At 57.7% G+C, this 25,280-nt stretch overlaps 1 protein-coding gene across 3 annotated transcripts in view; it reads right to left on the reverse strand.

Annotated features, from left to right (window-relative positions):
* TMBIM1 (transmembrane BAX inhibitor motif containing 1) overlaps nucleotides 1-25,280 on the reverse strand; it is a 30,824-nt gene that overhangs the window by 2,224 nt on the left and 3,320 nt on the right. The window contains exons 2-12 of one of the 3 annotated variants that reach the window (XM_073304946.1): nucleotides 24,058-24,172; nucleotides 6,315-6,582; nucleotides 5,191-5,285; nucleotides 4,478-4,542; nucleotides 3,819-3,872; nucleotides 3,085-3,135; nucleotides 2,634-2,673; nucleotides 2,224-2,261; nucleotides 1,649-1,736; nucleotides 1,157-1,252; nucleotides 123-176 (exon numbers count right to left, since the gene is read on the reverse strand). In XM_073304946.1, coding sequence (XP_073161047.1) covers nucleotides 123-176; nucleotides 1,157-1,252; nucleotides 1,649-1,736; nucleotides 2,224-2,261; nucleotides 2,634-2,673; nucleotides 3,085-3,135; nucleotides 3,819-3,872; nucleotides 4,478-4,542; nucleotides 5,191-5,285; nucleotides 6,315-6,546 — 813 coding nt within the window. In that variant the 5' untranslated portion in view covers nucleotides 6,547-6,582; nucleotides 24,058-24,172. The other 2 variants (XM_073304944.1, XM_073304945.2) reach the window with 2 other exon arrangements.

The following is a 25,280-nucleotide window of genomic DNA, read 5'->3' on the forward strand; positions in this document are numbered from 1 at the left end:
TAGAGATTGTCAGCCCCATGTGTTGGAGCCAGGAGCTGCCTCCATCCTCCCCCTGCCACCTGCCCCAGGACCTTGGGAGGCTCCCAGCTCAGCAGGGACAGAGAGCGAGCAAGGTTACTCACCAGGGTAAAGACGATCGCGCCGATGGCCGCGTACAACATGTGGAGCCATACAACCTGCAAAGACAGGGGCAGCCCGGGGCGGTCAGAGGACAGAGGGCTGCAGCGGCTGCCCCGGGGCACAGACCAGAAATGCAACCCACCAGCCCAGGGCTGGAGAAAACCGATTCGGATCCCCACTGTGTATGTGTCAGGGATTGCTTTACCCGACTCGAAGATGCAGCCACCTCTGGGGAGGAGCATGACGCTCGTTGGCTGACGCCCTCACTTGGGAAGGATCTCGGTACTCTTGGGTTTGCTTTTCTTCTGAAAGAGCAGCTCCTGCAGCCCAGCTCATCCCCAACTCACGGGGAGGGGAGCGTGCCCCCAACTGCATCCCCCACACCTCACCCAGCTGCATCTGGGCTCCCCTTCGAGGTCTCCCGTCCAAGCAACCAGGCCTGATCCTGCTCGGTCAATGCCGTTTGGCACGTTGCTAGGTATATTCACACTCAAGGCAGTATATGGCTGCAGGATGGAGTGAAGGGAGATGGTCTGGTTTCAGCCACCCCCCAACGTACCATAGCTGCCTTTTAAAGTGAACCCAGGAGACCAACTTTCCCTTCTGTCAACAAAACACGCTTGGACATCCCCGGCCAAGTGCGAGCTGTTGCCAAGTGCAGCTGGCTCAGGAACAGAGGTTTGCTTTCGTGCAAGATACTGAAGTGGGGTCAGTTTGGAGGATGAAGTTACGGGAACTCCATTCCCCTCCTGCCTACCGTCCCAGGGCAGTGGCTTGCATCCGCCGAAACGATCAGGGATGAAATCACCCTGCTGCTGACATTCTGATTTGCCATAATTAGGTTTCAGAGTCAACCTCTCCGCTGTGTAAATGGGGCAGTTCACCCATGGGGGCTACTGCTTCAGGCTCTTGGCAGACTCCGGCAGGTCAGGCTTGCCGTGCTGGCAACTGCAGATACGGATGGGGCCAGCAGAGGGCAGCGCTGGTGTCACGCCCCCGCCTGTCCTCGAACCGGCCTCCCCCAGCCACTACTCACATATTTGAAGGAGAGGACGATGGCGGTGATTATTCCGGTCACCATGACGACAATCCCCAGCACACAGAACAGCCCGGTGCACGAGGTGAAATCCACCTGCCAGCAGGATGGTGACAAGTTAGAGAGGGACCCACGGACCACAGTGGGAACGCAGCCATCCCGCAGCACTGGGCTTCCCCCGCAGGAGGCAGCCTGGGTAGCGAGGGTCAGCAGCAATGGCCACCCGGCGGGAAGGGCCACCCCGAAGCGCTGGCCCTGGAGGGTCACTGACCCAGCTCCCTCCGGGCGGCCGCACGAGATCCAGGTTCGATTCCTGCTCTGTCACTCCCAGCGCTGGGTGCAGGCAGCATGGATCCCCAGGGGAAGGGGCACGATGCAGCGTCTGCCTTGTGCCCTCTCCCAGCCTATGCCGCAGGGGCCCTCAGGAGGGGAAATCCCCTGACTCCTGCCCTCCCCGCTGCCCCGGACGGCAGGGAGCCCATCGAGCCTTACCTTGGTCTGGAAGCAGAAGACGGTGACAATTATGGCCACTATAGCAGTGATTACCATGGTGATCAGGACAGCCCGGGTGCTATACACACTGCACACAAAGGGTTAAAAGCGGGGGGGAGGGGGGCACGTTTAAAAGCCATTCAATTATTTCCCACTTCACCCTCCGCATGCAACGGGGAGCTAAGAACCGGGGCTCGCTCCCCAGCAGTGCGATCCCGTGGGCTCGGTGTTCGGTGTGTGATCCAACCCGGCACCCATGGGCCCTATAGAAAAGCCATCACAGGCAGCCTGCAGTTCTGTGACTCGCCCCCAGGAGGCGCCTGTTTCAGTCCAGGCTCCAGGGTGACTCCTTCAACCTGAGCTAAGCCAGGAGGATCCCTGAAGTTGGAACCATGGTGGGGCTGGCTTTCCTCTCCGTCCGAGCCCACTTCCCCCGGAGGGCTAGTGACCCCGACACGGAGGCACGTGGCCCAGGGGACACGTTCTTTACCGCCTCCCCCTGCTGACGACAGGCGAACTTGGGGAAGGCAGAGGAGGGAAGGGGCTCAGAGGGGCTTTCCCCAGCTCCGCGGTACCTGGCGATGGTTCCCGTCATGAAGGCCATGGCCAGCGTCTGCAGCAAACGAAAGGAAAGGGGGCGATTAGCCGTGGAGCCAGCCGCAGCGCGGGATCAAAGCATCGTGTCGGCTTGACGTGGGGATTCACAGCAGGAGGCATGGAGGGGCACGTGGCCTGAGGGGGGTGTTTCAGGCATAGGTGTGACCCTGAGGTAGGAGGGGGCCCATGGCATCACACCCCCCCCCCATTTCTACCCCCATGCACGTGACCCCAGGCCCAATCGTAACCAGTGTTCAGCCATCAAAGCCTTCCCTTCGTTCCATCCCACTCCCCCCCAGGGCCCCCCCGACCCTGGGGCTGGGCCCCCTCCCAGGATCACTGCTCCCCCCCTCCCCGCTATACAACCCAGTCCCACAGCCCCACTTACAAAGATGGCGAGCAGGATGAGGTTACAGGGGAAGCGTCTCCTGGGGGAAGTCAGGGAACACACAGGTCAGGGTGCAGGCAGTCAGAGCCCAGGGCGCTGCAGGCTGGGGTCACGCAGTGGGGGTCGGGGTTTCTGGGGTGAGCGCAGCGTGATGTCACCTGGGGCGAGGGCACCGCTTTGGCCCAATGAGACTGCAGGCCACAGGGTGTCCCCGTGAAAACCAGCCCCCGCGTCAGGGCAGGCCACGGCCCGGATGGATGGGAATCGACCCTGGGGGGCAGCCTCGTCTCATCGCCCCTTGGGGATGGAGACAGAGCCCTTTCTGGCCTCGGCCCCCTGGCTCAGTCACTCCCCCGCGACCTGCTTCCTAGTGCCCAGGGGACTCGGAGCTGGGGCACGGGCTTGGAGGGAGGGGCCGCCCTCTCTGATCCCCAGTGAAGGAGACACTCACCTGGGGCCCGGGCAGCAGGCCAGCACCAGGTAGCTGACCAGGAACACAGCGCTGGGGAGGGAGAGAGACAGAAGTTGGAACTCTTCCCAGCCCTGCTGCCCACCCGGAGCCGGGGCCGGTCGGAGCCGCGTGCAGGGCAGCAGAAGGGCCAAGGTTCATTTCTTATGTTTCACATTGCGCCTTGGCAGTAGGGAAGCATTACTCCCATTGCACAGAGGGGAAACTGAGGCACAGAGCTGGGAAACAGCTCCTCTGAGGTCAGATGATGGGGTAGAGCCAGTATGAGCAGACAGCTCCAACAGGCTCATGCTCCAACCATTAGACAACGCTCCCTCTGTAAACCCTAACCTTTGTGCTTTAACTGATACAGTGACATGACCAGTCATTATTGCTCGAAGAACCAGAGTTCCCACCCGAGACCAGATCTCAGCTGGAACGGGGCTGTCACAGAGTTTTATGCATGTAGTTTCCTTGTATTTTGTCTTAAAGAAAGCAAGCTGTGATTAACTGCCCCTCTCCCTCCCCGTGCCACCAGGGGCTGGAGGCGGTGCCCACACAGCGCCCTCTGCCTCTGGCGTGGGGCACCAGCGCCTCGTGGCACTCAGCAGGGAGCGCACTGACCGAGCGGTGGCGACTCTGCCAGCTCTCACAGGGCGGCACAGGAACCCAGCCAAAGGGCAGCTGGGCCCGGGATGAGCAGGGAGGGGAGTTGGCAAGGGCAGAGTGATACTTACTAAGAGGCGTAGTACACAGCAATGTTCCTCTTCACAAAGGTGCGGACGGGGGAGCTGCGAAGAGGGAGAAGAGCGTGAGATCGGTTCCTGGCTCCACGTGGCCCCTTCCCTGCTCCCCCGGGGTCTCCACCCCCGCCAGTGTTCACAGCGCGGGCCCCAGCGAGCAGCAGACTGACCCAAGGGAAAGCTTGGAAGTGAGATGCTCCCTGCTCGTCATCACCCCCAAGCCGTTGCCTGCCCCCCACATAGCACAGACCCGCTGTGGGGTCCCCAGCCCAGGAGCAAGGACAGGGCTTTAACCCTGCCCTGCTCTGTGCTCAGCTCCCCAGACAGACCCCCCAGGATCCATCCGGACTCCTGCCAGGGCAGGGCAGGGTCACCCCACACAGCCCATCCCACAGGGCTGTACCCAGCCTGGCTTTTAACAGCCCCAGGGTGGGGCTCCCCATCCCTTGTGAGACAGTGCTCATCTCCTCCATCCCGGAGGCAAGGCTCCTCCCTTCAGTGGGGGGACGGGGCATTGGGGGCAGTCATCTTCGTTCCTCCGGAGAGTCCTTCGTCCCAGCTCCTGGGGCCCCGTGGAGCAGGGACCAGCCCCTGGGACAGCAGCAGCTGGGGGCTGGCGGCAAGGGCAGGGCTCAGGACAAGGTGAGACTCACACGAAGGTGAACACGGCGATGATGCCCACGGTCACCAGCAGCTGGACTGAGATGATGGTGTAGACCTGAAAGAGGCAGGCACAGAGGGGTCACCCGCGGGGCACCGGCCCGGCTCCCTGCACAGACACGCCAAGGCGGCCCCGAGGCGTCATTGCCCCCAGCTGCCCAGCACCCCAGGTGGGATGGAGCCGCTGGCTCTCAGTCCCGCTCCTGATGGACTCGGCGACAGGCAGGGCACCAGGGACCGGGTGGGCTGTGGAGATCGAGCCCCTCATAGCCCTAGAACTGGTCCCCCCGGGGCAGGCAGCGGGGGGAAGCTGGCCCAGCCGCTGACCCTGCTGGGGGCTCCCACCGAGGCACAGGCTCCGGGCGTCCTGTTAGCCCAGAGAGCGTGGAGGGGAGGGGCTCTGTAGCCGAGGCCACTCCAGTCCCAGCCCCCTACCCAGCCCAGGGCCGTGCCCCCAGCCCCCGCCAGCACTGGGGGGACCCTGCAGCCATGGAAGCATGACGCTGCCCCCGGCCACTGGCCTCGCCACGCGGACACACCAGCCCCTGATCCCCGGCCCCGCACTGGTACCCAGGCTCGCTCCGCCGGCCGCAGCCTGTTCCTGGGGGCCAGAATCTGGAGGGGGACACCCCCTCCCCACCCATCCCCCCGGCTCCCCCACCCTGCAGCTCCGGGGGCTGGGCAGCCCGGCTCCCTCCGGAGTTACCTTGCGGATGAAGGCGTGTCGCACTGTCTTGTCATCCATGGTGCCTGCTCTCAGCCCGTCCTCCTCCCCCGAGCCACCACTGCCATAGCTGTCTCCTGGGGGGCGGGGGGCACAACAGGGGGAGAGTCAGCACCCAAACGCTGGCACGGCTTGGGGGGCATCAGCTGACCTGGCACGTCTCCGGGGTCTGCCCTGCCCGAGTGTCCGATCTCTTCCTGGCTGCCTCTCCCCACGAGCTCGGAGGGGGCTGCCCCGTGGGATGTCCCAGCCCAACGGCCCCTCGGCACCAGCTGGGGTCTCGCTGGCAGCATGGCTGAGAGGGCCGGGCCCAGACAGGAGACGCCGGCCTGGTACCCGGCAGGGTGAGGCCGGGGGTGCATCTGGCTCGAGGCGCAGGGAAGTAACTGTCCCCCCTCTCTAGCGGCGCCGTCTCCTCCCCCCGCCCCAGGCTCGGCCCGTTGGTCAAGTGTTTCAGGGTGTCCTCCCCACCCCCATCAGACCCCACCTCCTTCTGGGTGGGACCACCAGGCCAGGCTGCCCCTGTCACAACCGGGCACTGCCCAATGGGACCGACTCTCGGGTTCTGGGGACAGAACAGACCAGCCAAGCTCAGCCCAGCTTTGACCTGATGGGACTGGGGACTGGAATATTTTGCCTCTTACCGGGACATCTCCTGTCTGTCAGGTCTGGGTGAGTGACAAATTGGAGCCGATCCATCCCAAGGGTTCGAGGAACGCCCCCGCCCCGCTCATACCAGGTCTTGCAGAGCCCGAGTCACCGTATCCATTACCCTGCCCTTCCAGAGACCCCTTCCCCTCACCCCACCATCTCCTCTGCCTTGCACTCCTCAAGTCCCACATGGGCACTGCTACCCTGATGGCATGTCTGGCCCCATCCCCGAGAGCAGAATCCAGCCCGTTGTTACTCTCTTTGCCGCGGTCCCTGGGGTGACCTGCTTCTGTGCAGAACGGGACCAAGAACAACTGGAACCAGGGGTGGACCCTTCTCGCTTTCAAGCACGTTGATGGCCCAGTGGGTTTACTCTGATCTCAGGTGGTGATGGGGCCAGATGGGCCATCAGTGGGTTTCTGCACCATGCCCCCTATTGTGAATGCTCAGCTTACCTTGGTTCATCGGGAGTGTTGACATGGGGGGTACCGGGACACCTGGGTGGGGATATCCTCCTGGCTGTGGGTAGCCCCCAGGATACCCTCCGGGCTGCGGGTAGCTCCCGGGATAGGGTGCAGGTTGCGGGTAGCCCCCGGGATAGGCTCCGGGCTGTGGGTGACCCCCAGGCTGTGGGGGGTAGAGGGGATTCTTGTCATCGTAGGGCGGGGGAGCACTGGGGTACGACATGGGGACTCCCAAAGGCTCAGGCTGGCTTTCAAGCACCTGGAGACAGAGGGAGAGAAAAATCTGCCATTATTGTCTGCGCAGTTCATGGACCCTTAGCCAAAACTCACGACGCTGGGCCACAGCGGCTCTGTGCACCAGAGTCCAGCTCGGGGCAGACCCACCGGCCAGAGCCCTCGTCCCAAGATGGCCAGCGTGATATTTCTGGCTGGTCAATAAAGATTATTACTGACCTCAAAAGAGACCCAGCGCAAGGCAGATCCTGGTAACCAAAGAGTCAGTACAGTGGGTGGGTCTTAAATGCCAACAATCATCTAAGTAATTTTGGCCCCGGGGCCTCAGGCAGCGAATCGCTCTCCCCAAGTCCTTCCGGGGTCCAGATCAAGTGATCTCTCCATGCAGCACCGGGGCAGCAATTCTGTGACATCCCAGCCAGCGAGCCAGGGTTGGGAGAGACAGGGCCATGGAGCCAGCTCACAGGAACCCTGGCACCAATGGCCCCAAATCCCTTCCACTGGCTTCGTGTCACAAGAGGCCAGGAGCCCTTTAAACCCTCCTCACTGCAGCCGGACACAGACAGGAGCCTGACAACAGAGGTGGCATTTTTGACAGGGGCCCAATCCTGTTGCCATTAAAATCCAGGGGAGTCGGGCCAGAGATCAAACAGGAGCCGGATCGGGCTATGCCCTAAGCTGGAACCCCAGCTGGTACATTTCAGCACCCTCAGACAACTGCGGTGTCATTTGACTGCATTCAAGGGGAATTTCACCTGCCCAGAGATCACGCTACGGTTCTTCCTATATTTCATCGCACTTTGTTGCAAAGGGGGTCACACCCTGACAAGAGTCAGGTCAGGCCAGAAAGAGGCAACAGCCCCTGATCAGTCACGGAGTAGCCAAATGGTTGGCCAGTGACAGAGGCTTTTGGGTCACAGATTCTGGTCACATTTGAGAGGCGGGTTCTACGTATACAGGGCTGGTAGATGATCGGTCAATTGTTACAGACTCCAGCGGGTCAATAGGTTGCTTATCTCCCATCTGCAGCACCTTCTACCGCGGGGCTTGAAACATCTGCAGCCGATGCCACTCACCATGGCAGCCTCTGTTCCTTATATACTAACCCGTTATAAGTGGAACCTGAACGGGAAGCAGGACCCAGATTCCACCCTGTGACAGTCCAGGCTTCGGACACCCCCCAGTCATCCAGTGCACAGACGCTCTAGGGACTGTCGGACAATCCGGGTGTTGGATTGTCCAGGGAGTTTGCAGTGTGAAGCCTGGACGCTGGCAGACAGGGCCCCGTGTGCGACGTCAGGGGGTCTGGGACAATCCAGCCGGTGGCTCTACAGTCATTAATTGCCCAACAAGGATCCTTGATCTGACACCAGGGCACCGATCTGTGGCCGTTATGCAGGCAGCACCCCCACTGACCTCCCAACTGCAGGGTGTGTCCACGGGACGGGGACAGTCACTCTCCTCATTATTACTGATCCAGCCACTCGCGATTTGGGGGGATGTTACTTCTCCACTGTGCCCTTGTGCAAACTGCAGCCAAAGCAGCACCAGCTAGCGGGAGGTGAGTGGGATGAGTCATGGTGCCTCCAAGGAGCTGGCCTCTCTCCGGAAACTGGGAGCTCACCGAGTGGAGCAATGCAGCGCAGGGATCCCAGACTCATTTGAGGCCAGGAGTGAAAGTCTAGCCTCGACGTCAATTGCAAAACTCCCACTGACTTCAATGGAGCCAGGATGGCTCCCGGCGCACTTAGCACCATAGAAGTATGTGGCATGGTCCCTGCCCTTGAGAGCTCGGAGTCCAGGACAGGAGCTCAGTGAAGGAAGGAAGGGAGACCAAGCGAGGGAGGACACAGGGTTTAAAGGGGGCATCGTGAATAGGCAGGAACCAGCCATCCCAAGGGCACGGCCTGAGAGAAGGCACGGAGCAGGAGAAAGACACAAGGAAGCAGAAAGGGAGAGAGGCCTGTGTGTGTAACGCACAAGCTGTATCATGTGTGATCATGTGGTGCAATAGGGGCAGGGCCTGCAGAGAGGACAATGGATCTACTTCTTATGCCAACTATGAGAGCTCGCTTTTACCCCAAGTGGCAGAGAGAAAGCTTTCCAAGCAAAGGAGCAGGGTTCTAGTCCCAGCTCTGGGCGCGTGAGACTTATCTAGTCGCTGTGCCCAGACTGGTTACAAGCAGGAGGCAAGGAGAGCCCGGAGGCACAAGGGCAGGAGCAGGAATCTAATGCAGTAACAGGCTTGCGATGCATGTCCCAGTCTCGCTCTCACAAATGTAACAGATTAATTATCCCCCTGTTACCATACTCTCAGTTATACTAAGGGGAAGAGACCTGGTGCAGGCCATCGGGACTGCACCATGCTTCGTGCACAGCTTGTCATTAGAGACGGCCACCTTAGCTTCTTCCTTTGCATTCGGGGCCACGCGACACACCCAGAGCCCTCTCCCAGCAGTTGTCACACACGAGAAGCATAGAATCACAGAACTGGAAGGGATCTCGAGAGGCCGTCTAGTCCAGTCCCCTGCACTCATGGCAGGACTAAATATTATCTAGACCATCCCTGCCAGGTGTGTGTCCAACCTGCTCTTAAAAATCTCCAATGATGGAGATTCCACAACCTCCCTGGGCAATTTATTCCAGGGCTTCACCCCCCTGACAGCTAGGACGTTTTTCCTCATGTCCAACCTAAACCTCCCTGGTTGCAGTTTAAGCCCATTGCGTCTTGTCCTGTCCTCACAGGTTAAGAAGAACAATTTTTCTTCCTCCTCCTTGTAACAACCTTTTATGTACTTGAAAATTGTTCTCATGTCCCCTCTCAGTCTTCTCTTCTCCAGACTAAACAAACCCAATTTTTTCAGTCTTCCCTCCTAGGCCATGTTTTCTAGACCTTTCATCACTTTTGTTGCTCTTCTCTGGACTTTCTCCAATTTGCCCACGTCTTTCCTGAAATGTGGTGCCCAGAACTGGACACAACACTCCAGTTGGGGCCTAATCGGGGTAGAGTAGGGCAGAAGAATTACTTCTCGTGTCTTGCTTACAACACTCCTGCTAAATACAGCCCAGACTGATGTTTGCTTTTTTTGCAACAGTGTTACACAGTTGACTCATATTTAGCTCCTGATCCACTATGACCCCCAGATCCCTTTCCACAGTGCTCCTTCCTAGGCAGTCATTGCCCAGTTTGTTTGTGTGCAACGGATTGTTCCTTCCTAAGTGGAGTACTTTGCATTTGTCCTTATTGAATTTCATCCTATTGACTTCAGCCCATTTCTCCAGTTTGTCCAGATCATTCTGAATTTTAATCCTATCCTTCAAAGCATTTGCAACCCCTCCCAGCTTGGTATTGTCTGCAAACTTTATAAGTGTACTCTCCATGCCATTATCTAAATCATTGATGAAGATATTGAACAGAACTGGTCCTTGCAGGACCCCACTCATTATGCCCTTCCAGCATGACTGTGAACCACCGATAACTACTCTCTGGGCACCTAAAGACAGACCCGTCCCTCAGCAAGGAGAGCAGGTTGCCTGGTGGCCCCGAGGACTTGGAAGCCCAGGGCCTGATCCGGAGTTTCCTTTCCCCCCTTTTTACTCTGGCCCAAGCCCACCAACTTCACTGCCCTCTCTCCTGACTCAGCTGGTGCGAGAGGAGACACAGGCCCCAGGTCACGGATGAACCTGATCCAGCCTGCAGTTTAATTTTCAGGTCTGTCACAGCAGATAGTAGGGCTTTGGGGAGGCACCCAGAGTATTTAACATCTGCAAACATCTTAGGCCTCAAGGGGTCCCCTTGAAGTCCCACAGCTGCACCGGGATGGCTTGATTTTTTCCTATGTCTTACAAATCCTCCTTTGGATCCTCCACCTAATCCCATGTGCATAGAGCCTAGGACACCTGGGTTCTATTCCCAGCTCCCTCACTGGCCTGCTGGGGGATCTTGGGCCAGTCAATCCCCCTCTCTGTGCCTCAGTTCCCCCACCTGTGCAGTGGGGAGGATGACCCTTTGTAAAGCACTCTGAGGTCTACGAAGGAAAAGCGCTGTACCAGAGCTAGAGATCGTCGTCACCATCTCCAGAGGGTCCTTGGCACAAAGGGGAAGGTTTTTTGCGTGGACGGTTTCCTTGTAACACATTCCACATAAGTCTCACCTTTTTAGTTTTAAGGAGGTTAACAGTGCCCCTCCCGAAGGGCCAAGATCCTCTCCCATCCCTCCCACAATCCCATGTCTTGAATGTTCCTACCTGATGAGCTAAAAATTAGAACGCTGGTAGGAAATGGGGTGACAATTTAGCGGTTGAAGGACTGGGACTCCATCCTGGACCGGGAGCTTCCTGTGTGGCTCCTGGAGGGAGGTCAGTCTAGTGGTTAGAGCAGGAGAGTGGGTGTGAACACCCCCAGATTCTATTTGCCACTCAGTGACAGACTCGCTGCCTGATCTTGCACAAGTCACTTCCACTTCAGTTTCCCCATCTAAAGAGTGGGGATAATAATACCTCCCTGCCACGCGGTTGGGGTTAAGTAATGTTTGAGACCCGCTCCCAACCCTCAGCTGTGCAGCACGTGAGGCGAGGAAAATACCATAGCCAATTCTGGACCATCTAAGAGCGTCCACTCATATTCCCAGCAGCAGTGGCGGGGCCAGAGCTAGGGCCTTCCAGGTAGAGAAGCAGAAGTCCCTCCAACAGGAGCACAGGAGAATCCCCCTTTGCCTCGAGCAGTATAGGGTCTATGAAACAGTCTGGCAGTTCTGATTCCAGCCAGCAGAGGGTAATGCTGACTGATACCCACCGCTGGGGTGTTGTTAAGCCCATGTAAATTATCACAGTAACTCAGTTCTACTCCCACGCTTCCAGGAGGAAAGAGTGGCTCAGATTAGCTGCCTCTGACATGGAGGCAAGGGGGAGCCGGCTGCCCCAGCAGGGTATGAGCAAACGGCAGTCTGACCTGCTCCTGTCAATGACCACATCAAACCACCACCGGTCAGAGTGAATCTGAGCCAAAGGCAGAGGCTGGGGTGAAGCTTCAGGGTAGAACCATGTGGGGTGGGGGGCTGATCATACAGGAAAGGAAGGCAGCAATCCTTCTCAGGGAGATCCTGCCAGATGTCTTGGCTTTGTTTTAGGGTCCCTGAAAGGGGCACACGCAGCAGCTAGAGAGACCTACAAACCGCTAGGCCAAGCTTTCCAGCACTAGGGCTGGTGGATTGTAGGACTGCTTGAAAGCCGCTGGGGTGATGGTGAAGGGATCAGAAGCTCATTCCAAGGGGCACAATCACCCTCCTTAGCAGGTATCAGCTGAGGCTCCCCGCTGGGGACCAGGCCCCATTAGTCACTAACCCCACCCCGTGCCTAGGGAGCAGAGAGGCTCCATAGGGTAGAATTCCCTGCAGAGTCCCAGCTCACCTCATCTGATTTGTCCCAATCAAACTCACCCACCTAGATCTAGTAGAAGCAAACGCAGGATATCCTCTTCTGGGGAGCGCTCAGCTGCAAGCATCCGGGTGATAACAGGGCAGGCTCCACCCAGCTGCTGCCGCTCTGCTCCCTGAGAGGCACAAGGTTCAGCCTGTGGTTCTCTCATTAGCCAGCCCATGATTTCTTCATATAGAGAAGCACCCGCAATCCACAGAGAAAACTGCCAGGGATTCAATAGGTGCCAAGATGTTGCAGCGATTGGGCCATATAAGTACCTAGCTAGATCCTACGCAGGAAGCTCTTCAGACCTATTCTAGGCACTTGCATTGCTTGTTTGAGCTTTTGCTCAGGTGCTGATCCTGCAAACGCTGACATGGACACTTACTTCACGCCGCTGGACTCAATGGCAGGGCAGAGAGGAGCTCTTTGCCCAGATGATCTGGCTGGGAATTGAAAAACACTCTGGAAAGGTATCAGCGGGCCTTGGCTTTTAGAAACCTAAATGCAGGGCCCAGAGGTAAAGAGAGTGTCTCTTTCAAGCTGAATCAGGCCTGCTCTCTAAAGTGGGGTGGGGTATATGTGTGTGTGGTGGGGGTGTTTGCTATGTAGGCCTGCCCTCTGTATCGTTTTGTTAATTTTATGACTGTGCAGCCAAAAATAAACTGCCCGGCTGGTGACCTGGAAACCCTGGCGTCTCGAGTCCCCGGAGGGCAGGGATGACCTACCACCACTTGCCACCCTCCTGCCTGGGACAAACTAATTGCCCCGATGCTGCCGTCAGCACGTGGTGCCCTCTCTTTACAGCACGGCGTTGGGATAACCGGGGGGCTCCGCACCCAGGGTGCAGGGCAGACCCAGGAACTTGGAGCTGGCTTGGGTGAGTTGCTGCGGAAAGGAAATAAACAGCATCCCAGCAGACAAAGGAGAGGACAGGTGGGTATGTAGGCAGCTCAGGGCCTGACCCCTTCCTGGCTTTGCTCTCCAGGAAGGATCATCGGTCACAGGGCAGGAGCTGGGATTGCTCTTTGTCCCAGGTCACCGTGACAGAGCCTGAGCACAGGTGAGGGGGTGGGGTGACAACCCAGAATGGGCAGGTTGGTTCAGCCCTTCAGGAATTAAAACACAACAAGACCTGGCGTGGTGCACGAACACAGTCAGATAATCTCATGGCCTTTTGCCTACGTCTCCACTTCCCCCTCCGCCTGGCCGGATGGCAGGCCAGCCAAAGGCCACAAGTTCCTTGTGGCAGTCCCCACCGCTTGCCTTTTGTCTCCCCTCTGTTCGGTTGGGTAAAAAGGGGAATTTGCTCTGTAACCAGAGGCCGCGCACCACGGAGCTAGGGCCATGGCCCTTACGAGGTGTGGCTTGGCTGGGCTGTGACAGGGCAGATGTGACCGCAGCCCGTCAGTGTCTGAAGGGAGCCGGTGTGCGGCAAAGGGACTAGCGCGAGCAGAACGAAATCAGGATGGAAAATCAGACTCGGGAAGAGCCAGATCCCAGGGGAAGGGCTGGGAGCCCCATGGCCTGGGACTTCTACAATGAGTCTAAAGAAAACCCTAGGAAATGTACAATCAGGAACAATCCTGTGCTGGGTGGGACCAGTCTGCGTGAGAGACCCTGTAGCAGAGGCAGATCTGATGCCTGCTCTGGGGTGTAGCCACTCAGCCGGGCTGCTTCCTCCCTAATGACTTAATAGGCCTGTTTTGCTCTTTATCATCTTTTATGCAACACGAGACCCAGGTGAAAAGGGAAAGAAACCCAGCGGTGGCCTTGGCAGACCGAACAACTCCAGAGCCGAAAGGGAAGCAAAAGATGCACAGACTTTGCCAGGCTCCACTGCTTGGGGGCTGTTGATCAGATTGTGAGAAACATCCAGGGCTCCCGGGCCATGAGACAGTTTGTGACAGAGACCCTGGGGAGCGGGGGCTGGGTTAACACACCATGCTCTGGCCTGGGAGACCTAGCAGTGGGGAGTGAAAACGGGGGAGCTGCTGGCCCACAGGCTGCAGAGAGTTGAGTCACTGGTGACCTGGGTTTGCCTTTGTCCCCCGCAAACCTGCAGCCCCCCCGTCTTTCCAATCTTAGAACCACCGTGTCATGAACTGGGGTGCTCTGGGCGAGGATCACAAAGGGACAGAGGCGTCTACGTCTGAGTTTAGGTGCTTAAGTCCCAGTTTTAGGCTCTGCTGCCATCCACAAAACTCCTGTCTAAAGCCACATGGTGCCTAAGTTTTTAGGGTAAAAGTTCCCAAGGCGTTTGAGTTTCTGCCTCCAGGCACGGGCCCTGCTGCCCCCCTCTAGGCATCTAGCCACCAGTGTCTGGCCTACACCCAGGAGCAAATCACAGGCTGGAGGAAGAGAGGTGTTTGCCCTCCTCTCTTGCATGCCGGCACAAGGGGGTGCTTGGCCCCACGTGTTCCCAGTGATGCTCACTGCTCTGGGGTTGCTCAGAAAGCTGGGTGGGGGGAGCCGGAGAATAACCTAGGCAGGGCCTGACGCTGTCTCTGGGAGGATCCGCGTCCCACGTTACCAAGCACGGGTGCAACTAAACCAGCCTGACTGGTCTGGTGCCGGGGACGCCCTCTCCCCACTGCCAGCGGGCCGCACGCCTCACGTGTCTGTGGCCCAATTGCCTGGCACTCCCGGGGAAACCCAGGCCCCGACCCAGCTCTCCGTGCTCCACGGCTGGAGGACTCCAGCCACGCCTCCCTCCCGGCAACTGGCCGGCCCGGGGCGCAGGTCCGGCCCTCTCTCTTGCCTGGCTAGTTCTATTCCTGGCTCCCCTTCCCTGTCAAAGGCTTCCAGGAATGTAGCTCCCAATGCGCCTCCTGGTCCTTCCCCGCCCCCTCTCCGCAACACGCACTCCGCAGGGGCAGATGCCCCGTGCAGCTGCTCCCCGCCCATCACGCCCAGCCAGCGCCCTCCCCACCAGTCCCCCGGCGGCTCTAGGGACCAGGCGTGAGCAGGCGCTGATAGAGAGGAGAGGGCTGCAGGGTGAATGTGGCAAGGCACCAAGGGCTCGGCATTCAGTGGGGCAGCCGGCAGAGACAGATTCCCCCAGCCCAGTCTTTAACTGACTCTCCCCAGGCTTTCCCCCATCCCCAGCCTCAGTGCAGGCTCCCTCCTGCCTCCCTCCCGGGCCACAGCCCCTGCAGCTCATCCCCGGCCGGCACCCGCCTTAGGACAGTCTTAGCCACCATGGCCGGGCGGCCCTCGTTCCTGGCCTTTATCGGCGTGCTCCTTACCCCTCTCAGGCCACCCATACACTCCCCTGCCTGCCCCCCGAGTGCCCCAGACTTGCTCTGGTCCCCTGCTCTCTCTGCCCCTTCTCATTCTCCTCCTTACGGATCCTCCGGGCACCTCTGCCACCTCGGTCTCCACGTGCCCTGGCAGACTTTGCTCTTCTCCCCAGGGTCTCTGGTTTCCCCAGCCTCTTCCTGCCTTTCTCCCTCCTCCGCTCTCCCCGGCTCACCAGACTGCCCCATTCCTTTCTGACAAGAGACGGTCCCATCCCCATCAGCTTCTTGTGACCTCTTCCATCACCTCATGACCAATACAGGGGCCGCACGCGGAAGAGCCCCCCGATCATGCCAGTCTAGCCAGTGCTGTCTCCTATGCCAGCTCCATGAGCGTCCAAAATAATGATCTCAGCCCCACCCTAACCTTCCAGCGGGTGCCTCCCTCTAATCCTGCCTAGGAACCTCCTATGCCTGGTGGAATAGCGCCGTGCAATCGGACTGGGCAGAGGTGCCAGCCCTGACTGCCCAGCAGGGCCTGCCTGGCACAGGAGCTGGGGGATTTGATCTCGCAACCCGCTGGCCCGGAGGAGGCTGTACCCCTACCAGGGGCAGCGACAGCCAGAGAGACAAGCCCTGAGAGCTCAGACGACTTCTTTGCCCACAGCTGGAACACATCTGTCCACCGGCAGCTCGTCGGGGGAGGACATGGATTCAGTACCTGAGCTCTCGGGTCTCTGGGCAACAGCCAGGCGTGGTGGGGCCTTCGGGAACACAAGCCGGGATCCCCCTATAACCCAGCTCTCTTCTGCCCCATCCCATCCCCCTCCCTCCCTGGCGGTCCCTAGGCGATCGCATACCGTTCCCCAGCACACGAGCCCACCCTGCCAGCCTCTGCCACCCCAGCGACCAGGATGCCTTCCCCTCCGACTGGGCTTTCCTTCTTTCACTGCCTCCCTCATCGCGCCTGCCCAGCGGCGGAGTCTCGCTCCTCAGGAGCCCGTTGCTCGGCGCGGGTTCTGCTAGGCAAGAATTGCGCCCACAGGCAAGCAGCCTCTCCTGCTCTTTACACAGCCACAAACCCCAGGGAGCACCCAGACCCGGCTGCCCCAGACCAGCACCTCCGCCCAAACCCACCAGAGCCAGCTGCACCCGCTGCAGCTTCTGTGACACAGAACACGGTGAGCACCGCTAGTGGGCTCACCAACCATTTAAAGGGGCGCTGCCCTCCGCCCCACACAACCCCGTCACAGCCCTCTGTGCCGCCCAGCTTGCCCTGCCCGCTGCTCTTGCTGAAGATTTCCCTCCTCGGCTCGCCCTCTGGCTGTGACGCAAGCTGTTGGGACGACTGTCGCTGGGCCGCATGGTCCCACCGTTACCGGGCAGCGCGGCTAACACAAGGCAGGAGTAGACAAGGAACCGGAGAGCCCCCAGCTTGAGACCGAACCTCGGGGCCACCTTCCCCCAAGCAGTCGCTGAGTGCGGGGAGCTGAAGTTAACCCCCGGCCCACCAAGGCGCAGGCAGATCTCCGCTCCCTGTCACAGCTGGGTCTGTCAGCCAGTAAAGCACCAGCCCGGGTGCCCGGCCCGGTTAATTTCCCTGGCCACGTTGCTGGGTTTCTTTGTAGCTGATTTGCACACACTGTCATGCAGTGGGCCATCAGGAAGATGCCAGCACCCTATGGGTTAATAGTTACATCCCACCCCATGGCAACCTGGAGTAATGACTTTTCTCCCTGACCAAGGGGGCTCCCCGGGGGGCCCATCTCCCACTGAGGCCATCAGCCTGCTGGGGAATGCCTCCCACGCTCAGGAGCTGGGACACTGCCAGAGCCAGGCCTGGGAGCCGTTGGGCAGGGTCAGGATCTGCCTGTGGAGGGACGGCACTTGGGTCACAGCTCAAGGCTTCCTCTTCACGCTGGCTCTTACCAGCAGCTCCTGCCCCCAGCTGCCCTTTGCCTCTACGCTGATGCCCCACTTCCTTGGTCTGATCTAGCCAGTGAAGGGCCGATCCCTGGATAACTCACCCTACTGCTTCCCCACCTCAGACCCACCTCCGCCCCTTGGGTGCTGGGCATCCCGTCCGCTGAGAACGGGAGAGTCAGGTACCGAGATGCCTTCGAGGCTCTGGTTTTGTGAGCAGCTGTGGGTCCCACCACCGTCCTCTGGAGCGTCCCTGGGTGATCTCAGGCAGAGCTGGGTGCCCCTGCATGACATGAGTTTGGTGGGTCTCAGCCCAGTGCTCAGCAGATGGGCGTCCCCACCACAAAACCCCCTGGGTCAATTGGCCTTTGCCCGGCTGCCGCAGGCCAAGGGGTGAGCGGTCATGGGGATAGAATTAGTGTCCCAAAGGGGGGGCGGGGAGGGTGTCACGGAGTCCCTGGGCGATGCTCTGGAACTGCTCCCCGTGAAGCCAGGCAGGACTCTGGGGCAGTCGCCTTTCTGTGAGCAGCCTGTCTTCAGGACACACAGCTCAAACGGCTTCCATCTTCCTGGGTCTGACCTCGGAGCATTCAGCCTCCTCTGCCCCTCCGTGCGCTTCCCACAGCGAGTCCGCTCAGGCGGGGCTCCTGGGGAAGCCAGAGGGTCTTGCCCCCCAACTCCGCAGTCAGACGGGACTCTCAGCCAGCCAGTAAAACAGAAGGTTTATTGGATGACAGGAACATGGTCTAAACCAGAGCTTGTAGGTGCAGAGAACAGGACCCCTCAGCTGGGTCCATTTTGGGGGGCAGTGAGCCAGACAACCATGTCTGCACTTCACTCCATGTCCCAGCCAGCCCCAAACAGAAACTCTCTCCAGCCCCTCCTCCTCTGGGCTTTGTCCCTTTCCTGGGCCAGAAGGGCACCTGATTCCTTTGTTCTCCAACCCTTTAGCTCTCACCTTGCAGGGGGGAAGGGCCCAGGCCATCGGTGGCCAGGAAACAGGGTGTTGGCCATTCTCTGTGTCCAGACCCCTGCACACACCGGCCCTCTAGGGCTCTGCAACAATCATACGCCCTTATCCCACCACCAAGATACTTAAGAACTGCATAGGGGAAACTAAGGCACCCCCACACTATTCAGAGGAAACATTAAGAACAGTCCCACTTCGTCACAGAGGGTCATTCCACATTTCCGGCGCCCCCTACACAATCTCTCAGGGCCACCTGCCTGGAAGAACAGAGCCATTCAAATAGCCCCATCCTGGCTGGCTCCGATTGCTGCCCAGATGCCAACGGTCCCAGAAAGCAGAACCCCTCCCCCTCAGCCCCCCAGGGACTCAGCCCCATCACCGCCCTGTCATGCACCTGAAGCAACAGCCTGCAATTCCGGCAGAACAGGCCCGGGGACGGGTCACGGCCCCGCTCGGTCATACGCAGCCAATGCAGGGATCCCGAGAGAACTCAGGGCAGTGCCCAGACCCAGCCCGGCCTTGGGTGCCCCCCACCCCTCTGCTCTTTGCTGCCCAGGACGGCCCACGCGGCAGTCACAAAGGGTTTATCCAGTGGCTGTCGGGTTTGGCTATTGACAGGGGCTGTAATGTTTGGGGCAGCTTGGCGGCTGACAGCAAACGGGACCGTAGCCTCAGGATGCCTTGGGCCTCCTCCGCTCCACGGGACACCCAAAGAGCCATGAGACGGCAATGGGCCCACTTCCACTTGCTGCTCTTCCTGTCTGGGGGCAGGCGGGGAGGGGAAGCGGAGTGTAAACAGCAGCAAGCCCCAGGGAGGAAGGACCCCAGCGTTCCCCCTGGGAGGGCAGCCCGCCAGCCAGGAGGAGCAAGAGCAGGTGGGCACAGGTGGCAGGAGAAGCCACAAAAGGGCCCGGCTGGGGGCAGCTCACAGCGCTGCTGCTACGGGTCCCAGTGCTGTGGGCCGTGCTCCCCGCTGTACGTTAATTCGTTGCATGGGTGGGCAGCCAGAGCACGTGACAGCCTGGGGATCCTCCTGCCTGGGCGGAGGGGGAACAAAAACCAGCCACGGCTCCGGAAAGGGGAGTGTCGGCTCCCAAGCAGAAGATCAACCAAGCCCTGCTACAACCTCGATCTCCGAGAGTCACCAGCACAGTCACGCCCCCATGCCAGGGCATCCCTGCCCCCGCCCACCCTCTCTCTGTATGCTAATCCTCTCCATGCTTCCAACGTAAGATCCCCCTTGGACAAGCCCCCTCTGTGCCTCATTTTCCCTGTCACGGCAGGGAGACAATGATCCTGCTCCCACTCGAAGGATGTTTAATTAATTAGAGGGGCCTCATCAGGTAAATGACGGAGGGGCTTGATTCTGGCAGCAATGTCATCGCTGATTCACCCCAGAGTCAAGAGATCAGAGTAGAAACAAGCGAAGGCCCCAACCTCTGTCCCTGAGAACGCCACCAGCTACGTGCAATGAACGGGCCAGAGCCTCAGCTGGCATCAATCAGCTCAGTGCCACACGGGCCCCATCCCCCCGGGACGTCCGCCACAGAGCGGGGCTGATTCCCGCCGGCTGAGCATCTGCTCCCCTGCCATCAGCCTGCCTCCTCTCCAGGGCAGCTGCATGGCTCGCTCCCTGCAGCTCCCGCTGCTTGAGTGCCCCAGTCCGCTCCTAGCGCCCGGCGGTACCGGGCCCAATCCGGCCCTGCCCCGTTATTCACCCCCTGTGCAAAGCCGCTGTCAAGCAGAGCCCTGCCCCTCCAGACTTAGCACCGGTGTCACCCGAGTTGCCAGGCAGCGGCGGGAGATTGTCGCTGGGGCATGCGTCAATCCAAACGCTTCACTGGTTCAATGGGGGAAACGCGCCTGTTAACTGGGACGAGATCAGCTGGGCCATAGCTCACACACCCCGAGGCCTAAAGTTAGCGCCTGATCCTGACAATACTTGGGCTTGGGAGTCACTTAAGAAGAGCCAGATTGGATGAGAGCCAAGGTCCCTCTCACCTGGCTCAATGACTGGTCCCAGATGCTGCACAGAAAGGTGCAAGAACCCCGCACCAGAAGATGTGGGATAATCTGCCCCTCACATTAGGCCTGTCCTGATCTCTAATGGTTGGAGGTCGGCTCAAGCCCTGAAGCAGAAGGTTTAATATCCTGCCACAATCTACGTTGGCGTTAGTTATTATAAAAGTGTCCATATAAAGGTCCAATCCCTTTTGAAAGCTTGCAAAGCATATGGCCTTAACAGCTTCCTGTGGCGGAGAGTTCCACCGGCTAATTCCACGCCGTGTGTAAAACTGTTGCCTTTTATCGGTTTTCAATTCCCTGCCTTTTAATTTCATTGCATGTCCCTGGTTCCTGTGTTATGAGACAAGGGGAACAGAAGTCGTCCCCCCCCCCGCCTTTCTCAGTCACTATTGGATCGGGATTCTCCTTTCTAAGGCAACAGTCCTGGGCTTTTCAATCACTCTTCACACCCAAGTTTTTCCAGGCCGGGATCATTCTTTTCGCCATCCCCTGAGCCCCTCTCATTCTGCAGAAGCCAGTGCTGCCCACACGACCCAGGTGAGACTACAGCCTCGATTTATTCGGCATTAGAATATTCTCCATATGAGTCACCAGGCCAGTCCCTATGCAGCCTAGCAATGGGCCCTCCCGTGGAGTTCAAATGAATAACAACAATAACTATTAATAATCTACGCTCTCCATTGTAGTCTGCAGTGGGGTTGGAGCCATGTCGGTCCCAGGACCTTAGAGAGAGAGAATAAAAAATATCGCCCCACCCATCTCGCCTCTCTAATAAACTCTCCGACAGTGTCCATTTAACAGCTGGGCAGTGCTTTTAAATCCTGGCATGGCACTATCGAGAAGTGATTTTTTATTATTATTAATTTACAAACATGCAAATGGCCAGCCCAGGACAGAGCAATGGTCCAGCTAGTCCAGGATCCTGTCTCTCACAGCGGCCGGTGCCAGGTGCTTCAGAGGGAATGAAAGGAACAGGGCAATTATTGAGTGATCCATCCCCTGTCATGCAGTTCCAGCTTCAGGCAGTCAGAGGTTTAGGGACACCCAGAGCATGGGGTTGTATCCCTGACCATCTTCTCTCATAGCCATTGATGGGCCTATACTCCATGAACTTATCTCATTCTTTTTCGAACCCAGTTATAGCCTTGGCCTTCACAACATCCCCTGGCAGTGAGTTCCACAGATTGACAGTGCATTGTGTGAAATACTTCCTTATGTTTGTTTTAAACCTGCTGCCCATTAATTTCATGGCATGACTCCTGGTGCTTGTGTTACGTGAAGAGGTGAATAACCCTGCCCCAGTCACGTTCTCCGCACCCGTCACGATTGTATAGACCTCCGTCACGTCCCCCCTTCGTCGTCTCTTTTCTAGGGTGAACCGTCCCAATCTCTCCTCCTAAAGAAGCTGTCACAGGGTTCTGGCCCTTAAAGTGGAGAACTCTCCCCCCCCCCACACACACAACCTCCCAGCTGAGACTGATCAGCTGGGGATCAGGTGAGTATAAAAGCCAGCCAGGGGGCCAGGTGTGGGGGGAGTTGCCAGGAGCAGGGGGTTTTTGTGAGGAGAAGGCTGGGAAGCAGGTGAGAACAGACTAACAGTCTCAGGCAAGTGGCTGGTAAAGTGGGAACCTGTGGGGAACGGATGGGCCCCTGCAGACACCCTGGCTTAGCTGGCGAAGGGATGATCATGCTGAACTGGTTACAAGTTGGAAGAAATAAAGCTGAAGCCCTGAAAAAAAGGGGCCTGAAACAGATGTTGTACCATATGATTGGAGAATTGCTAACATAGTTCCTATTTTTAAGAAAGGGAAAAAAAGTGATCCAAGTAATTATAGGCCTGTTAGTTTGACATCTGTAGTATGCAAGGTCTTGGAAAAAATTTTGAAGGAGAAGGTAGTTAAGGACATTGAAGTCAATGGTAAATGGGACAAAATACAACATGGTTTTACAAAAGGTAGATCGTGCCAAACCAACCTGATTTCCTTCTTTGAGAGAGTAACAGATTTTTTAGATAAAGGAAACGCAGTGGATCTAATTTATTTAGATTTTAGTAAGGCGTTTGATACTGTGCCACATGGGGAATTATTAGTTAAATTGGATAAGATGGGCATCAATAGGAAAATTGAAAGGTGGATAGGGAATTGGTTAAAGGGGAGACTACAACGGGTCCTACTGAAAGGTGAACTGTCAAGTTGGAGGGAGGTTACCAGTGGAGTTCCTCAAGGATCAGTTTTGGGACCAATCTTATTTAATCTTTTTATTACTGACCTGGGCACAAAAAGTGGGAGTGTGCTAATAAAGTTTGCAGATGATACAAAGCTGGGAGGTATTGCTAATTTAGAGAAGGACAGGGATACCCTACAGGAGGATCTGGATGACCTTGTAAACTGGAGTAATAGGAATAGGATGAAATTTAATAGTGAGAAGTGTAAGGTCATGCATTTAGGGATTAATAACAAGAATTTTAGTTATAAGCTAGGGACGCATCAACTAGAAGTAACGGAGGAGGAAAAGGACCTTGGAGTATTGGTTGATCATAGGTTGACTATGAGCTGCCAATGTGATATGGCTGTGAAAAAAGCTAATGTCGTCTTGGGATGCATCAGGAGAGGTATTTCCAGTAGGGATAAGGAGGTTTTAGTACCGTTATATAAGGCACTGGTGAGACCTCACCTGGAATACTGTGTGCAGTTCTGGTCTCCCATGTTTAAGAAGGATGAATTCAAACTGGAACAGGTACAGAGAAGGGCTACTAGGATGATCCGAGGAATGGAAAACTTGTCTTATGAAAGGAGACTCAGGGAGCTTGGCTTGTTTAGCCTAACTAAAAGAAGGTTGAGGGGAGATATGATTGCTCTCTATAAATATATCAGAGGGATAAATACCAGAGAGGGAGAGGAATTATTTAAACTCAATACCAATGTGGACACAAGAACAAATGGATATAAACTGGCCACTAGGAAATTTAGATTAGAAATTAGACGAAGGTTTCTAACCATCAGAGGAGTGAAGTTTTGGAATAGCCTTCCGAGGGAAGTAGTGGGGGCAAAAGATCTATCTTGCTTTAAGATTAAACTCGATAAGTTTATGGAGGAGATGGTATGATGGGATAACATGGTTTTGGTAATTAAATATTCATGGTAAATAGGCCCAATGGCCTGTGATGGGTTTTTAGATGGGGTAAGATCCAAGTTACCCGGGAAAGAATTTTCTGTAGTATCTGGCTGATGAATCTTGCCCATATGCTCAGGGTTTAGCTGATCGCCATATTTGGGGTCGGGAAGGAATTTTCCTCCAGGGCAGATTGGAAGGCCCTGGAGGTTTTTCGCCTTCCTCTGTAGCATGGGGCACGGGTCACTTGCTGGAGGATTCTCTGCTCCTTGAGGTCTTCAAACTACAATTTGAGGACTTCAATAGCACAGATATAGGTGTGAGGTCTTTTTTAGGAGTGGTGGGTGAAATTCTGTGGCCTGCATTGTGCAGGAGGTCAGACTAGATGATCATAATGGTCCCTTCTGACCTAAATATCTATGAATCTATGAATCTATGAAGATGTGGGTGTGACCAGACACTGGGGCTGTAATTTCCAGCTCAGACAGATGTACCCAGGCTAGCTCTGATGGAGCTAGTGCACTAAAAACAACTGCGTAGCCATGGCAGGACGGGCTGTCTGCCCGAACACACGCCGAGGGTTTCAGCTGGGATCCGACTCGGGGCCGCTAGCTCGTCCTGCTAGCCCCAGCAGAGCTAGCGTGGGTATGTCTCCTGGAGCTGGTACTTACCCTTCCCTGGCCGGGGGAGCAGGACATAAAAGCAGCAGGAACAGCGTGCTGTAAACGTCACGTCAGTTACACAGGGTTTTCCTGCTGATGTTTAAAATTAATCCCCACTAGTAGCCCTGATAATTATTGCCGATTACTACTGACTTCCAGGTTTTACAGAGCAGAAGCCGCCCTGGATTGCGGGGTGAGTTGGAAGCGTGCAGAAATCCCATCGCTGGGCCCCTGGATCCACTCGCCCCAGGGCGGTTACACACCCAGGCTAAAAAAATAAAAACAGGGAAGGAGTGAGTCATGCCTTAGGTGGGTCTGTTCCAGCGGGGCCAAGGGCCTGCAGGAGTGCCTAATACCGCAGCGAGCGGCCTGTGATCAAGGCGCAACCCAGCTAACCTCCACATGAGCTGACCCCCCCCCCCCGCCTTTCACTCACAGCAGAGTGACTCCAGAGTGACTCCATTGCACTCAGTGTTTACACACCGGCATAAGAGACAGGAGAAACAGACCCAGGAAGTAGGAGCAGCTGAAGCTAGGAGCCTACGGTCAACCGACTGCCACTCCTAACGCCTGTATCCGGCTCTAGGGGCAATGGGTGCCCTCCCTGGGAATGCCTTGGATGAGAGGAGAGCTCACCAGGGGCACGTGCAGGAGATGGGAGACTGGGAACAAGTGCTGGGAACAGAGGAGGACATGAGTACAGGGGTGGTTGGCCTGGCCCCTTCCCCATGTGGCTGATGCTGCACCTGGGAGCAGGGAAACTTCTCTCATGGGGAAAGGAGCTGGAGCTTCCTCCAGACCAGAGGCGCCCCACCCTTCTCCCAGGCCTCTTATTCACCGGTGTGGGCTAAGTAATTCTCATTTAGCTATCCAGGGGAGCAGGAGAGCCCAGTGTTGGCTGCCAGGGGGCTGCGGGTCGGGAGCGAGGGGCACAGGCAGAGCTAGGGGTGATGATGGGAGCCCAGGGCTGGGCTAGCGGGGGGCTGTGGGTCGGGAGCGAGGGGCACAGGCAGAGCTGTGGGGGGAGCCCAGGGCTGGGCTAGCGGGGGGCTGTGGGTCGGGAGCGAGGGGCGCTGGCAGAGCTAGGGGTGATGATGGGAGCCCAGGGCTGGGCTAGCGGGGGGCTGTGGGTCGGGAGCGAGGGGCACCGGCAGAGCTAGGGGTGATGATGGGAGCCCAGGGCTGGGCTAGCAGGGGGCTGTGGGTCGGGAGCGAGGGGCACAGGCAGAGCTAGGGGTGATGATGGGAGCCCAGGGCTGGGCTAGCGGGGGGCTGTGGGTCGGGAGCGAGGGGCACAGGCAGAGCTGTGGGGGGAGCCCAGGGCTGGGCTAGCGGGGGGCTGTGGGTCGGGAGCGAGGGGCGCTGGCAGAGCTAGG

The sequence above is a fragment of the Lepidochelys kempii genome, chromosome 11 (assembly GCF_965140285.1).
Source record: "Lepidochelys kempii isolate rLepKem1 chromosome 11, rLepKem1.hap1, whole genome shotgun sequence".
Lineage (NCBI taxonomy): Eukaryota > Metazoa > Chordata > Testudines > Cheloniidae > Lepidochelys > Lepidochelys kempii.